The 14,749-nt window shown below is 41.9% G+C and overlaps 1 protein-coding gene across 1 annotated transcript; it reads left to right on the forward strand.

Annotated features, from left to right (window-relative positions):
• Positions 1 to 1,329: 1,329 nt before the first annotated feature.
• Positions 1,330 to 13,807, forward strand: LOC137265999 (hephaestin-like protein). The gene is made up of 12 exons (XM_067801496.1): positions 1,330 to 1,560; positions 2,880 to 3,124; positions 3,301 to 3,513; positions 4,298 to 4,631; positions 5,495 to 5,601; positions 5,783 to 5,948; positions 6,222 to 6,478; positions 7,270 to 7,466; positions 8,791 to 8,935; positions 9,413 to 9,625; positions 10,483 to 10,699; positions 12,652 to 13,807. The coding sequence occupies exons 1-12, from the start codon at positions 1,409 to 1,411 to the stop codon at positions 13,574 to 13,576; spliced, it is 3,171 nt and encodes a 1,056-aa protein (XP_067657597.1). The 5' UTR covers positions 1,330 to 1,408; the 3' UTR covers positions 13,577 to 13,807.
• The last annotated feature ends 942 nt before the right edge of the window (positions 13,808 to 14,749 follow it).

Here is a 14,749-nt window from a genome sequence, read left to right on the forward strand (position 1 = left end):
ATGACGATCGTATACCATTTAGGCGCACATGCATCAACACGTGACTTCTGTCTTTCTTTACAGTGTGAAAAATGGATTTTGCAAACCACATGCCTTGCCAAAATGTCGTTTACACCAGTCTTGTACAGTTTGGATAGTGGCCTTAAACAACCAGTACGTATCTAGACACACATATACAGGCACGAGTAATCACACATATTTTTAATCGTTACAGGATCGCGAACTTCAATCATTACCATTAAGTACTGGCTAAGGTTGAAAACATGGCGTCAAGGGCTCACCGTAAGCGTGGGTCCGATACCATCAAGGACGGGCTGCTAACCAATTGGCGTGAAACCGTGTTTACAGACTGATACAGGTTTCGCTTCAGATTCACAGAGGGCAGAACAATCTGTTGGTGGTGAAATGGCTGTGAACGTGCAATTCTTGACTTTGTAGGACGATATCACACATGCCAACAATCTGTTTTGTTCATGAATGTTGAAGAACATTTGCCACCTATCATTGTTCTATTCACTGGAACCCGCGAAGATTGAAGAAACCCATGCTTGTAAGAGGTGACAAACGGGATCTGGTGGTCAGGTGTGTTGACTTGGTTGACACAGGTCATCGTGTCCCAATTGCGTAGCTTGTTGCTCACGCTGTTGATCACTTGTGTGTCTGTTCCATACTTTATTATCATTTATAGACCATCGCCATATGATGGAATATGGCCTCTCGGCAGAAATCTTCAAATGCAACCTGACAGTGCCAGACCACATCGTGTTAGGTCGGGGGCATGGTTGCACCACGGCACTTGATTCAAACAAAGCGTCTCTGGACTGATGACAGAGAGTGTACACTAGTCGCTTGGGGTAACTCCTGGGGTGGATTGGCGTACAAATACCACGGACAATACCAATGAGGTCATTTTCGTGTTAATATATTCTGACCTTTGCCATCATTGGTTTCGTATAGTAGCACCTGTTTTGTCAATAAGTATACCGTATAGAGATATCTGTTATAAACACGGTGCCATTAACTCTGCTGTTTGTAATAAGGAAACCCAAACTTTTTAATAAAGAATATTATTTCTCCTTGAGATCGTTTTGAAATATATAGCATCTGACTGTTTCTACGCCACATGTAAATGATAATTTCATATGCGATCATGCATCTTCAAAGTACATGATGCGCAGTTGTAGGTGCAAATCGTCTCTTTGTTCCTGTTGATAACAGTTAAGTGCACTGAAAGTCCCGTTACGTCCTGTTAGATCATGACGTAGTGTAGTAGCCATGGTAAACTAGTTGACCTGATCTAAAGGTCAGAATATATTACGAAGTGCTCCTTCACGGCAACAACGGAATTCGGAGTCGTGAGAAAACTGGGTATATAAGGGTAGACACCTCCCTGGTTGTACATTCAGTCATGGAGGTTCAGAGTATTCTGATAGGGTGGCTGGCCCTGACGTTACCCCCCAGGTGTGCGACTGTCGAGAGGGTGTTCTATATAGCGGCTGTAGAGAGGGAATGGAACTATGCACCCACGGGGAAAAACATCATCAACCCACAGGATCAGGGGTAAGAGTGAGCGCGTTAGTGAGGTGTGTGACGACAGGCGCCAGGATGTGTGTTGTCGTGTGTTCACTGCACAGACGATGAAAATAACTAATGTCCTTGGATGGGTGATAGTGTTCGGATTCTCTGGCTGAGAATCACATTACTGTGAATTTTAGACGAAGAGAATTTGCACAAATCTTTGAAGAATTTGCTTTTGCGCACTTCACATTATTCTTTTAAACGATGTTACTGCAAACGTTTCTCTGACGGTCCTAAACTCTGAAGCAGGGACAAACAACAGGATGAAAGAACTCAATGCTTCACTTTCCTTTTTCTGATGTCTGTCTAAACATGTAAATTTTTATTTACACAATAATAAATCATTTATTGCTGAATTGAGTGTTACACGAGGCAGGGGCACGCGTGAATACCCCTGTGAATATTTCAGCACTTACCACCAACCTCTACATGATACACTGAACTGTAGCCATAAAGAACTGGCACACATGTCACATATCATCACGGATTTTCACTGATCACTTTTCACTGCTATTTTGAACATTACACCAAATCTAATCTAGATTCAGGATACGAAAAGCGAAGGTTTATGGATATCAACTTATATATTGTGCATAACACGACTTTTCGGAGCATGTGCTTGCTCCTTCATCAAGTGAATGATTTCATAAATCTAAATGCCCTTCAAAATTATGATCAGGATAGTCGAATCTGGATATTTATTTATACTAGGGCCATTATATTTTCCCTGTATCTTTTGTGTTATATATTGCGTAGAGGACATATATTTATGATGATAATTGATATCAGAAGTAAATTATAATACTATCACGTCTGGTGCAGCTCACATAACACCATTTACGAGACACAGATACACTGATTCACTGTGCAGGAGAGTGTTTGCATGTATTCAAGCCAATGCAGGTCCTACACGTTTTCAGGGTGACGCATTACACATGTAGTCATGTTGTAGCCAGCTGATTTGGAGTGAGAAACAGGTGAGTCTAGTTTTACGCCGCACTCAGCAATATTCCAGTCATATGGCGGCGGTCTGTAAATAATCGAATCTGGACCAGACAATCCAGTGACCAACAACATGAGCATCGATCTGCGCAATTGGGAACCGATGACATGTGTTCCAGCCTAGCACAGTCACCATTCTTGTAACACTTCGATGGCAAGGAAGGGAAGTTTGAGTATATACAACACAATGTGTGGCGCGCGTCAGTTCATTTAGATTGTGTTGAATAATACAAAGCACTCTAGAAAGAAAGAAACAAATATTGCAGCACAAATTGTTTAAGTAACTTTTTCCCACACAGAACTGCGGACAAGTACCTGGTGAATGGCAAGAACCGTATTGGCAGCGTGTACACCAAGACCATATACAGATCGTACACAGACGCCACCTACCACACTGAGATCCCAAGTCCTTCCTGGCTCGGGCTGTATGGACCAATCATAAGGGGAGAAATCGGTGACACCATCACAGTTTACTTTCGGAACAATGGATCACGGGAGTTTTCTATACATCCACATGGGCTCTTTTATAAGAAAGACAGTGAAAGTAAGATGTGGTTTACCAACAAGAGAATAATATGTGTAACGCAGTTGGTAATCTATTTTGATCATGTGACAATTTCAAACGTGACAGTTTGATTCAAAGGCGTTCTGATCTGCAACTAAAAGGATGTTTCATGTGTTCGTAAATGTCAACGCAATAAAACATTTTATTTATATCAGGTGCAATATACATGGATGGCACATCCGGGCACTTTAAGTATGATGACATAGTTATGCCCGGATCTGACGTCACGCTGACCTGGCAAGTACACCCTGACGATGCCCCAGGTCAAGACGACCCCGCCTGTATACCATATGTGTACCACTCACATGTGGATACACCTCCCGATACCAACACAGGGCTGATTGGTGTCATCTCCGTCTGTAAGCCAGGTAATGCAATAACAGCTGAGACATTAGGCCTAATTGTATGCGTCGTGTGTACCCGTAAATCAGTTCCTGACAAATATCTGACGTGTGTATGTGGAACTACGTATAGAGCAATACGTGCTGTGGAAACCCGTGAAACAGGCAATGTGTAACATGTGATACATTAGTCTCCAAAACTATCGTCGGTGATATTGGCTAACGCTGACGTTCTCACGAACATAGGTTACTAAGGCCTGTAGACATTTTAGGACGGACCGATAGAAGGAGGCTTAGTATGTGAGTGAGTATAATTTGACGCCGCTTTTAGCAATGTTTCAGCAATGCCACGGCAGGGACACCAGAAATGAGCTTCACACATTGTGCACATCGAATCCGGGTCTTCGGCATGACGAGCCAACGCTTTAACCTTTACGCTACCGCCCCGCCCCTGTTTTTTAAGAAACAAAGATATCCATATATATTGAAAAGTCGCTTTGTTTCTTGATTTTCCATAATAGAACATGGACGAACGTGAAAATAAGATCTTTGAAATTCGATCACGATAAAAAATGCGTAGGAGAGACACAACTCTATATACAGCACAATTGCTGTGCTTTAGACGATTGACCCTGTTGAATAATATTCAGTAAAAAGATAAGCCGATAAGCCGTTTGACAATTGCTTGTTTATATCAGATTCTAGTAATTTATGTGTTCGTTTCCAAAGTATACCAAGTATTGTTCTCGTACTTTTTATAATTATGTGTGTGATGTGTGTAGACGACTTGTACACATATTGCATATTTTAGGAACGTTGGATGCCAAAGGTCAAAGAAAGGACGTGGATGAAGAATATTTCATTGTTGCCAAAGTATTTGACGAAAATGCAAACTGGATGACATCCCGAAATTTACAGAAGTGTGGAGATCCTGCTGAGTGCCAGAGGCTGCTTGACAACGAGGACGAGGACTTCCTGGAGAGCAACCTCATGTACACATTCAACGGCTACGTGTTTGCGCAACTTCCGGATCTTCTGGCCTGTTCAGGGGACAAGGTCGCTTGGCACGTGATCGGCATGGGCAACGAAATCGACATCCACTCAATCGAGTTCCATGGTCAGATAGTGCAGACTGAGCAGACTAGGTAGGAGTGAATAGGCTGCATAGTTTGTCTGTCTGTCTGTCTGTCTGTCGGTAGAACACCATTGTTGGGTTTGTTTTCCTACATCGTGCGGTCAATGGTCGTAATAAAGAGGTAAACATAAGACATTTGGTTGAATTTACCGTTAAAATATTCCTCATGCATCAAATCACACTTGTTTAAGCATTTACTCAAGGCGTACAATACAATACCTCTGAACAATACCGAACACATCCATTTCGCTATGTAGATGCTACCTCAATATTGTTCAAGAAATGAAATTTAGCTGCAGTCAACAAATAATTTATATTTTAAAGTATGATATACAGAAAAGCCAGATTTATGGATGTCAACTTCGACGATGTTATTAACACGACGTTTCAGAGTGCATGCTAGCTCCGACACGCTGTGGTATTCACAATAAAGTAGCTGACATCCATCAATCTGGCTTTTCCTATAATTTCCACTTCTAAATGATCTTCAAAGATATAATTTAAAGTTTGATAAATATCACTAACGGCTCATTAAAGTCTCATAGAAAAAAGAGGGATTCTTCTTAGAAAAAATGCATGAACAGCGTGAGTGACGTTATTTCGACAAAGTATGTCTGGCAGAGAGGTTCTTTAGACGTACTACGTTTGACATCACAAATGTAAATCCGATTCCCCCAACCGTTATTTGTGAAGATGGAACCTTTTGAATGGAGGATCGAGGGTGGGTGGGGGTGGGATGTCCATGTGGGTGAACTGTTCGTGTGGGTGAAATGTTCGTGTGGGTGAAATATCCAAGTGGGGGAAATATCCGTTTGGGGGAAATGAACATGTGGAGAAGTATGGATTCCCATACTTTCATTGTTGTGTTTTCAGTGACGACAACATCCAGGTGTTCCCGGCTGTGTTCAAGACGGGCATGATGACAGTTGGATCCCCCGGACACTGGATAATAGGCTGTATGGTCACCGATCATTTCGCGGGTCAGTCTACATAGGGCAGATCACTATCAAGTCACTATCACTTAAAAAGGTCACTATCGATCTTTCAGTTACCTTTACATTCTCTCTACTGAACCTGGCTCTCTACATTTGAAAACAAACATTAGCATGTATTAAAGTATTAGTAGGAAGCATTCTCATCTGAACATACTTGTACTTCTAGGTGGTATGAATGCATACTTCATCGTAGAAGATTGCGGGGCTCAGACATCACAAAAGTTGCCTGGAAACACACGAAACTACTATGTCGCCATAGAGGAAGAAGAGTGGAATTATGGACCTTCCGACATGGATAAATATAATGGCGGCAAGTTGAGCGAACCCGGCAGGTATAGACATTACAGAATGCCTAACATATTAAATTAACTCTTTAATAATATTTTTAAATGAAAGTGGCCAAGGAAAGGAGTTTCTTTGAATGATACCTGTGAGGAATCGATAGTACACCTTTCTCGTTCTGTGGATGACACAATGCACGTGCGACGTCAGACTTTAAACGCACTCACTTACAAATTTTTTTTCACACGTGTTTTACCGTGATTCAACTGCGACATATTAAATGACAAACATGTGTGAAGAGGTCCCTTTTACATATTCTGCAGCAAGGCGGAACCTTATTTCGATCAAACTACTGCTCGCATCGGAGGTAGATACAGGAAGGCACGGTTCCAGGAGTATGGTGACATTGTCTTTTTAACCCGAAAGACATCTCATGATACATCGCTTGGAATTCTGGGACCGGTGTTACGAGCGGAAGCTGGGGATGACGTCAGGATTGTCATTAAGAACAAAGGCAGCAGACCATTCTCGTTTACTGGTCATGGGTTGACGTACACACAAGGTGCAGGTGAAATGACAGGTATGAAAGTGATCCGACTATCTCTACCCACTGCCAAGGTGAAGGAAAGGGATGAATGTGATCAGATCATCTACTTTATGGCATTTGAACGGTTATGTTTAGGAGTGGGTTCAATATGACTAAATGAATTCCATATTAAGCATAGCAGGTTCATGTGGCACCAGCATAAGGGTAACTTACTGAAACCCTCTGCTGTCTGCATACAATGATGGTATGACGTCGACCACGTTGGCTGAACTTGGTGAGGCGCTGCGAGAAGAGTAGGGCAGACTCTCCAATTCGCCAATGGGAGGCTCATACGCAATATGCAACTTCGTAGGAATGAATGTTTTCATAAATCACGCGGTGGTCCAGGCTGTTGACCTGAGTGCTGCACAACCTTAGCGTTATGTTAATGTATAGAAGTTACCACCACCTTAAGATCGCTTTGTACAACCTCACACTTTATCATCTATCAGGAACGGATGTTCGTGACATCTGTTGTCATATTCAGGTAGTGTGGCAACATGTTCTAAACTGTACTCCATGAACCAGGCAATGTGAAGGACTGACTGTGAACCAAACTACTACAGATGAAACTAAATGTGAATAGTGTGAATATCACTCAGTGTCTATAAACATACCCAACTGTATGGAGGCAGCACTTGACTACAGGTATGGGCAAACTAGGGGTACGATGACTCGTACAGAGCTGAATATCTGATCCCCATTTTACGCTCGAAATCCCCACAGAGGATTATTTTGCTTTACCAACCAGTCATTCACATTTATATATAACTGTCTATTCATAGGCCACTCTGTGCATGTCAACCCTGGCTCCATCCACGTGTACAATCAGCACGTACCCGATGACACTGTTGGCCCAAATGACCCAGACTGCATCGTGAAGATATACTACTCGGCGGAAATAAGTGACGTCAATTCCGGCCTGATAGGACCTCTAGTTCTGTGTCGGAGGGGTGCTTTGGACAAAGTCACTGGGAGACAGGTAATCATGTTTTGAGAGAAATAGGCACTTGAAACAACACCAATAACACGTGTGATACTAATCTCGGATATTTAACACTTTCGTGACACAAACGGGATCAGACTTTGTGCTTACAACGTAATTGGGTCAAATGGGAGTCGACCTAACGATTTGCGGTTTCTCCCCTGCTGAAGAACGCAGCGCTGCTGATGGAATGATTAGCTTTGAAAGGAACAGAAACCCATGTTTAGACTGAAGCAGAACCATGTTCTGTTTTTTTGTGAATGGTAATAAAAATTTATGACGTTTCAACTCATGTTAGTCTATCTCCGCGCAAAGTGATCACAAATAATTCGATTGCAGTTTTCGATCATAGGATGCATATCATAGGAAGTGATTTATAGTGAGGTGGTGGGGAGGGGCGGTTTGGAGCACTGACGGTGTATATTACTGTATAATATCAAAAAGTCTACTTAATCAGCCGCAACTTTGCAGAATAGTTTCTGTGTAAGAGTATTTTCTTGTTTTGACATTAGCAATTGTTTATATATCATTTTTCAACATGTCATGTTATTCTCATCAGGTCGTACTGTATACTTAAAATAGGAGGATCTAATCCATCTTCATTTCTCATGTATTAATTGTTTATAGTCTTTGCAGATGGTATAAGGACCTGATTGATTGAATAGTCTACAATCTCACACGACGCGCACCACAATACAGCATAGGATGTCACTCTTAGCGGCTCATCATATTATCAATCTCAGCTCCTGGGGGATCACTCCATCCTTAGGGGGTAGCCCTTCACAGCTGGATGGACTGGGACACATAGTCACAGTACCATGTCCAAGTTAACTGCAATTTGCTGTACCCACAACTAAGTGTTTGTGCGTCTTCATGTGGTCAACATCTGGTCATATACCAACGGATTCGTGGCTTGTTTCAAGTGCACAGGGTAGTGCACTGCATGCTAGGGGTTGTGACAACACTGAAAGAGTCTACACACCTCTGCGGATCATTCAAGCTGACTGGATCACTGACCCGGTGCCTTAGACAGCTAGCCCACCATACTCCCAAACAATTCATAAGTCAACAGAATCCTACGCAACATTGCAACATTGCATAGCAAACAGTGGCCTTGCATAATATGACCACTTCTTGTGCGGACTAGAACCATGTACGCATGCAGGCACGCACGAAGGCACGGACGCACACATGCACAAGAATCTTGAACGTGACGTAATTCCACATCACACCTCTTGTCGCCCTATGGGGCTTTAGGCACAGTGTCCGACTGTACCCACAGCTGACATTATTGCACGCTATCCACTGTCTTTATTTGTAGAAGTACATGGACAAGGAGTTCTTCCTGCTCTTTAGTGCATTTGATGAAAACAAGTCTTGGTACTTAGATGCCAACATCAAGAATTACTTAACCTCCGCTGTCAACAAGTACGACGCCGACTTCATTGAGAGCAACGTTATGCGTGGTAAATTTTGGATTCATACAAACTAATAATCCTTTTAGTCTTTTCCACAAGTATAGTTTTAATAGCAACCATGAACAGAAACTATGAACTTAGTATAATGTAAACGGATAGAGCTTCCAGTGCTGTTGTACAACACCTCCCTCCGTATTCCAGGTACTTCGAGGCCACCCTTCCACAATTACATTTGTCCCCGTCAAACCAGGGATGGCACGTATGAGCATACGAGTGCACATTGCAACGTGTTTATTTACTTTAGAAAATTTCAGTGAGTTTGGTTTTACGCCGCAATGTGTGAGCAACACAGCGGAGAATACCAGAAGTGATGTTCGCACAGTGTACCCATCTTTGGAATCGAACCCAGACCTCCACGAGTGAAATCTGACACTACGAGGATTTTCCCATCGCTCACATCTGATCACTATACTTAGAATATTGGAACTGTAATGTTTCTGCATGTAGCTGCTTTCTTCACGACAGGCATCAATGGACGGAGTTTCGGAAACTTGGACGGATTGGACATGTGTGTCGGTGACAATGTCACGTGGCACATACTTTCTTACGGATCTGAAGTTAATGTGCAGGCACCATATTTCCATGGCAACACATTCAGTATTGGCAAAAGACATCGAGACGTGGGTACTTTGATAGCTGCTGAGACACACTCACTCTACATGAAGCCAGACAATCCAGGTGAGACACGTACTTACTCTACATGACGCCATATAGTCCATGTGAGGCACACACTTACTCTACACAACGACAGATAATCAGGTCGAGAAACACACTCATTCTACCTGACGCCAGATAATCCAGGTGAGAGACGCACCTACTCTACACGAAACCAGATAATCCAGGTGAGAAACAGACTTGCTCGACGTAACGCCAGAAAATCCAGGTGAGAGACGCAAATACTCTACATGACGCCACTCTACATGACGCCAGATAATCCAAGTGAGACACACACTTACTCTACATGACGCCAAATGATCCAGGTGAGAAACAGACTTAGTCTAGATGACGCCATATAACCCAGATAATGCAGGAGAGAAACACATTCATTCTACCTGAGGCCAGATAATCAATGCAGTGAAGTGATCACGACGGCAGACGTTCCAGGTGAGATGACAGTGCATGGCGAGAAACCACGTACTATGATTGAACTTGACCGGAAAGGCTTATAGAAAACATAGTATTGCCATCAAAGGTAATTAAACGTTTTATGCATGTTGAAAAGTTAGTTCAAGATGACAAAACCTTGCTCTTGATCCTCAAGTTTTGGTTGTACAAAAGATGTTGTTAATAATCATCTATACAAACGACGAACATATTATGAAATATTTTAATTGATTCCGATTTGATTTGAAAAAAAGTATATAACACAACCATCAAAAGGTGTACATTCCACAGCGAACAATAAATGTTGTTACTTGTTGATTATTATAATTATTGTAAATATTTATTTTTACATTTTCGTATCAAGATAAAAGAAGGTTTAATGACATCCAAAACAGACCCCCTATGCATTTCTTGGAACAAATTCATTCCAGGCGTCTGGGCCGTGAGGTCTGCAACCAACATCATGACAGATACCGGCGTGACAGCTTTGTATACAGTCAACCCATGCGGTACAACCCAAACTGGAGCCGACGACGCAGACAGCGGCGTCACGAGACGGTACAACATTGCCGTCGAGGAAGTGAACTGGGACTACTCACCACGCGAAACAAGCCTTATCAACGGTGTTGATCTAAATGATCCGAGGGCGTGAGTCCGTCCGTGTTTGGGCCAATTCTTATGCATAGCAGCATTACTTGTAACTTGAAATGTGGGTGAGGCATGGGTGTCCTTGGCAGTTGGTGCGTAAGGCTGCCACAGATGATGGTTTCCAATCCCGTTTATCCCTATTATGTTTATGTTTCTAGATTTGTCAGTATCATATCAGTGCTCGTCTGTGTCCAGCTCAGTAAAGAGGTCTTTATGAATGAGTGAATAAGTGAGTCTAGTGTTATAGCCATATTCCGTCAATATCACTGCAGGGGGCGCCAGAAGTGGTCTTCACACATTATACTCATGTCGGGAATCGAACAAGGGTCTTGTTCTGTAAGGACAATATCGCCTTCAGTCCTTTAAAGGGGGAGACTGGAGCTGAGACATCCATTTCTTACGGAAGTGTAGTAGGGCCACGATGAAATATTTTTTGGTGTCACTATCTCCTACGTAGGACATACTACTAGGACTTAGGACTAGTCTCTCCTACGTAGAAGATAGCAAGTCCTACGATGGACTCCTACGTAGGACATACTACTAGGACTTAGGACTAGTCTCTCCTACGTAGAAGATAGCAGGTCCTACGATGGACTCCTACGTAGGACGTACTATCTGCTAGGCAGTACTCAATATATCCGTTTAATGGTTCGGAGTATGAAGTGCGGCTATTAAACTGAGAAATGTTTGGTTATGCAGGACGTTAGATAGTAGAAATGCACGTCAATGCATATTTATGACACTAACGCAGTGTTGTTTTGAATACGTATAAGAGAATAAGTACGCACAGACTGCCACCGAGAGTCTGAGGCACGTCTATGCACGCAGATTATGACTAATGTGCAATGACCTCTTAAATATCCTCCGCACAATAGAAAAATGTAACAAAGTGCAACATGTAACAGTGAACTAACTGTAACGCGTAACAATAGGGCAAACGGAATGCGAGTCAGTAAAGTACAACAGTCGGTCCAATACATGAAAGTAATGTGCAACAATTATACTACCCATCGTACGTCTAGACTCACTTAAAACACTCACTATATGTTATATATGCATGCATGATTATAACAACGATGAATTTCTCCACCATCTTGGGGGAAACAACTGTAAACCTTATGCAGATTAATTGCACGAGGATGATTCATCAAAGTGCTGAAAAGTATGTGCAAATATCGTGCATGTGAACTGCTGCGTATTGGTGTAAAGACTTGATAAAAATTTGTCATTATACATCGAGTTTCACCATTTGTTGAACGCATGACACTAATCTTGTAAATGTTACGAATTTGTTTTACTATACATCAGTTCATGTGTTAACAGTGCTTTAAACAGTATGGAATATTTTGCAATATCTAGTTTAGAACAGTTGACTGAAGTATGCGGCTACATTTACACTAGTGAGTCTAATTTTTTTATGGGTACTGTAGTTATACACACGGGTCTAATGATGAAGGAAACAGTAGACTCTTAGAGTAAATGAAACACTTGATAGTAGACTCTAATGGCAAATATAACACATAACTGTAGACTCTAAACGTAAATGAAACACATGGCTGCAAACTCTAAAACAGTGACTGAAACAATCAAAAAGGAAATGGTTTCCGTGTCTGGGGGAACTAAGCTGACCATTTCAGGTTATTGTATATTAACATATGTCGAGCATTTCCTACAGGAGATACAAAGTCCTACGTAGGAGATAATAATTCCTACGTAGGAGATAATAAGTCCTACGTGGGAGATATTAAGTCTTACTTGGGCGATAATGCTACTAAAACGTTTTTAACCGTGGTCTTAATACGATACTGTAATTTCTATGTATTGTTTAATTAAGCTTCTTTTCAGTATAAATAGTTATGTCAGGTGTATATTACAAACTGTTTGGATTATATGATATCATGTACCAGTCTGAATGCATATAGATACATTGTTTTTATTTTCTTCCATTATAGCGCTTTCATATTCGTGAGAGATGACGAAAACTTCATCGGGGATACGTACAAGAAGGCTTTGTACAGGGAATATACTGATAATACGTTCACCAACCGGAAGCCACGAACCCAGGAAGACATCCATTTAGGAATTATGGGTCCAGTGATTAAAGCGGAAGTTGGTGATACAATTGAAGTAACTCTAAAGAACCTTGCTAGCAGGGAGTACTCAATTCACCCACATGGGGTATTCTATAATAAGTCCAACGAAGGCACAGCCTACAACAACGGGCATGACGGAGGCGCCCTGCCGGGTAAGACGCGCGTGTTCACGTGGTACGTACCACCGCGCTCTGGGCCCGGCAGTAAAGACCCTAACTGTATTCCTTGGCTGTACACATCCGGTATCGAGCCAACAAGAGACACATATGCAGGACTTATCGGTCCAGTTGTGATCTGCAGAAAGGGCACACTCGACTCAAACAACAAGCGCACGGACGTAAATAGGGAATTCGCCCTTTTGTTCAGTATATTTAATGAAAACAAAAGTTGGTATTTATCAGACAACGTAGCAAAACATGCCCCTGGAAGAGTTGGCACCGACTATGGTGATGATGGAGACTTTGAGGAGAGCAACCTCTTTCACTCCATTAACGGTTTCTTGACTGGCAACAACGTTGGTCTGACCACACATCTCAATGACACCGTCGCTTGGTACCTGTTGTCTTCAGGGTCGGAGTTAGATATGCACACCATTCACTTCCATGGCCAAACTTTCTCACATGTCAGCAACAACAATCATCGTACTGACGTCATCGAACTGTACCCCGGTGAGGCAGAGGAGGTGGAGATGCGCGCACATGATGTAGGTACATGGATCCTTCATTGTCATGTATTGGATCACATCAGTGCTGGTATGGAGACAACGTACACCGTGTTGCCATAGATAACTGTCACGCGTCCTACTCTGATGCCAGAAACAGTCTTATGCATATTAGCAATTACTTAACTTGTAGGTCTGAGAAACCGCGTCTAAACCTCTCCAGTATTTGTCATATGAGGTATCGAATCTTGCGGAGACTGAAAAGTCGGAACATTTGCTGTAGCTTGTACATATGTTTTTACAGAAACTCATGTTTATGTTTTTCAAGAATAAAAGCTTGTTAATCAGTGTTTATATCTGGATATTGATAGAGTCAATATTATATTTGACATGGACTACATTACATAACTTTTTGTAATAAGTTACACGAACAAGACATGTCACCATTAGATCTGTCTAATACAGAATGTTAAAAAAAGGTAAAGGGTAGGTGGGATAGCCCAGTGGTCGCGATGAAGACCCGGGTTCGATTCCTTACATGTGTACCATGTGTGAAGTCCACTGTTTTAGTTTCACATGCCATTTTTATGTTCAGATCTGTGATAGTTTAGTATTTTACTGTCCTTCGATGGCAGGTTTCTATGTTCTAAATTTATCAATTTTAATATACGGACACAAGTAAAAAGGGTGTAGTTGAAAGCGGAATGAAGTGAACGTGCAATGTTCACAATGTGTTAACCATACCAGAGATCATCAAGTGTTATGGCTAAATTGTTTTAGTAGTTTCTATTCATTCGTTTTCTATTCATAATGAAGACATGATACTGTATATGCCTTGCCGCCGTATTGAGTCTAGTCTAACAATCGTATTGTATCTAATCGTCGTATTGTGTCTAGTCTAGACGCCCTATTGTGTCTAGTTTAGTCGCAGCATTGTGTCTAGTCTTGTCGCCGTATTGTGCCTATGTCAGTTTTTGAAAGGGACACAGGATGCAGTGACCATGTATTGAAGCGACATAAAATCACACACATTGTGACGAATATGTATCAGTCATGCGTAATAAAGACGGCATCCGGAAGATTTGAAATGGATATGATTAGGTTCCATGTTGTGACAACCGTCTGTGGCAACAGTACAAAACAAGTGAACATTTTAAGTGGTCTTCCTGCGTGTCGTGATGAACTTCGGAAAATGACTTTCTGCGACTGTTTATTAATTGGATTTGCCTGGAGAATACAAAACAAATTGCTGACTGCACCCCTGTCTAAATTATACGTCACATAATCAAACAGATT

Source organism: Haliotis asinina, chromosome 15, assembly GCF_037392515.1.
Source record: "Haliotis asinina isolate JCU_RB_2024 chromosome 15, JCU_Hal_asi_v2, whole genome shotgun sequence".
Lineage (NCBI taxonomy): Eukaryota > Metazoa > Mollusca > Gastropoda > Lepetellida > Haliotidae > Haliotis > Haliotis asinina.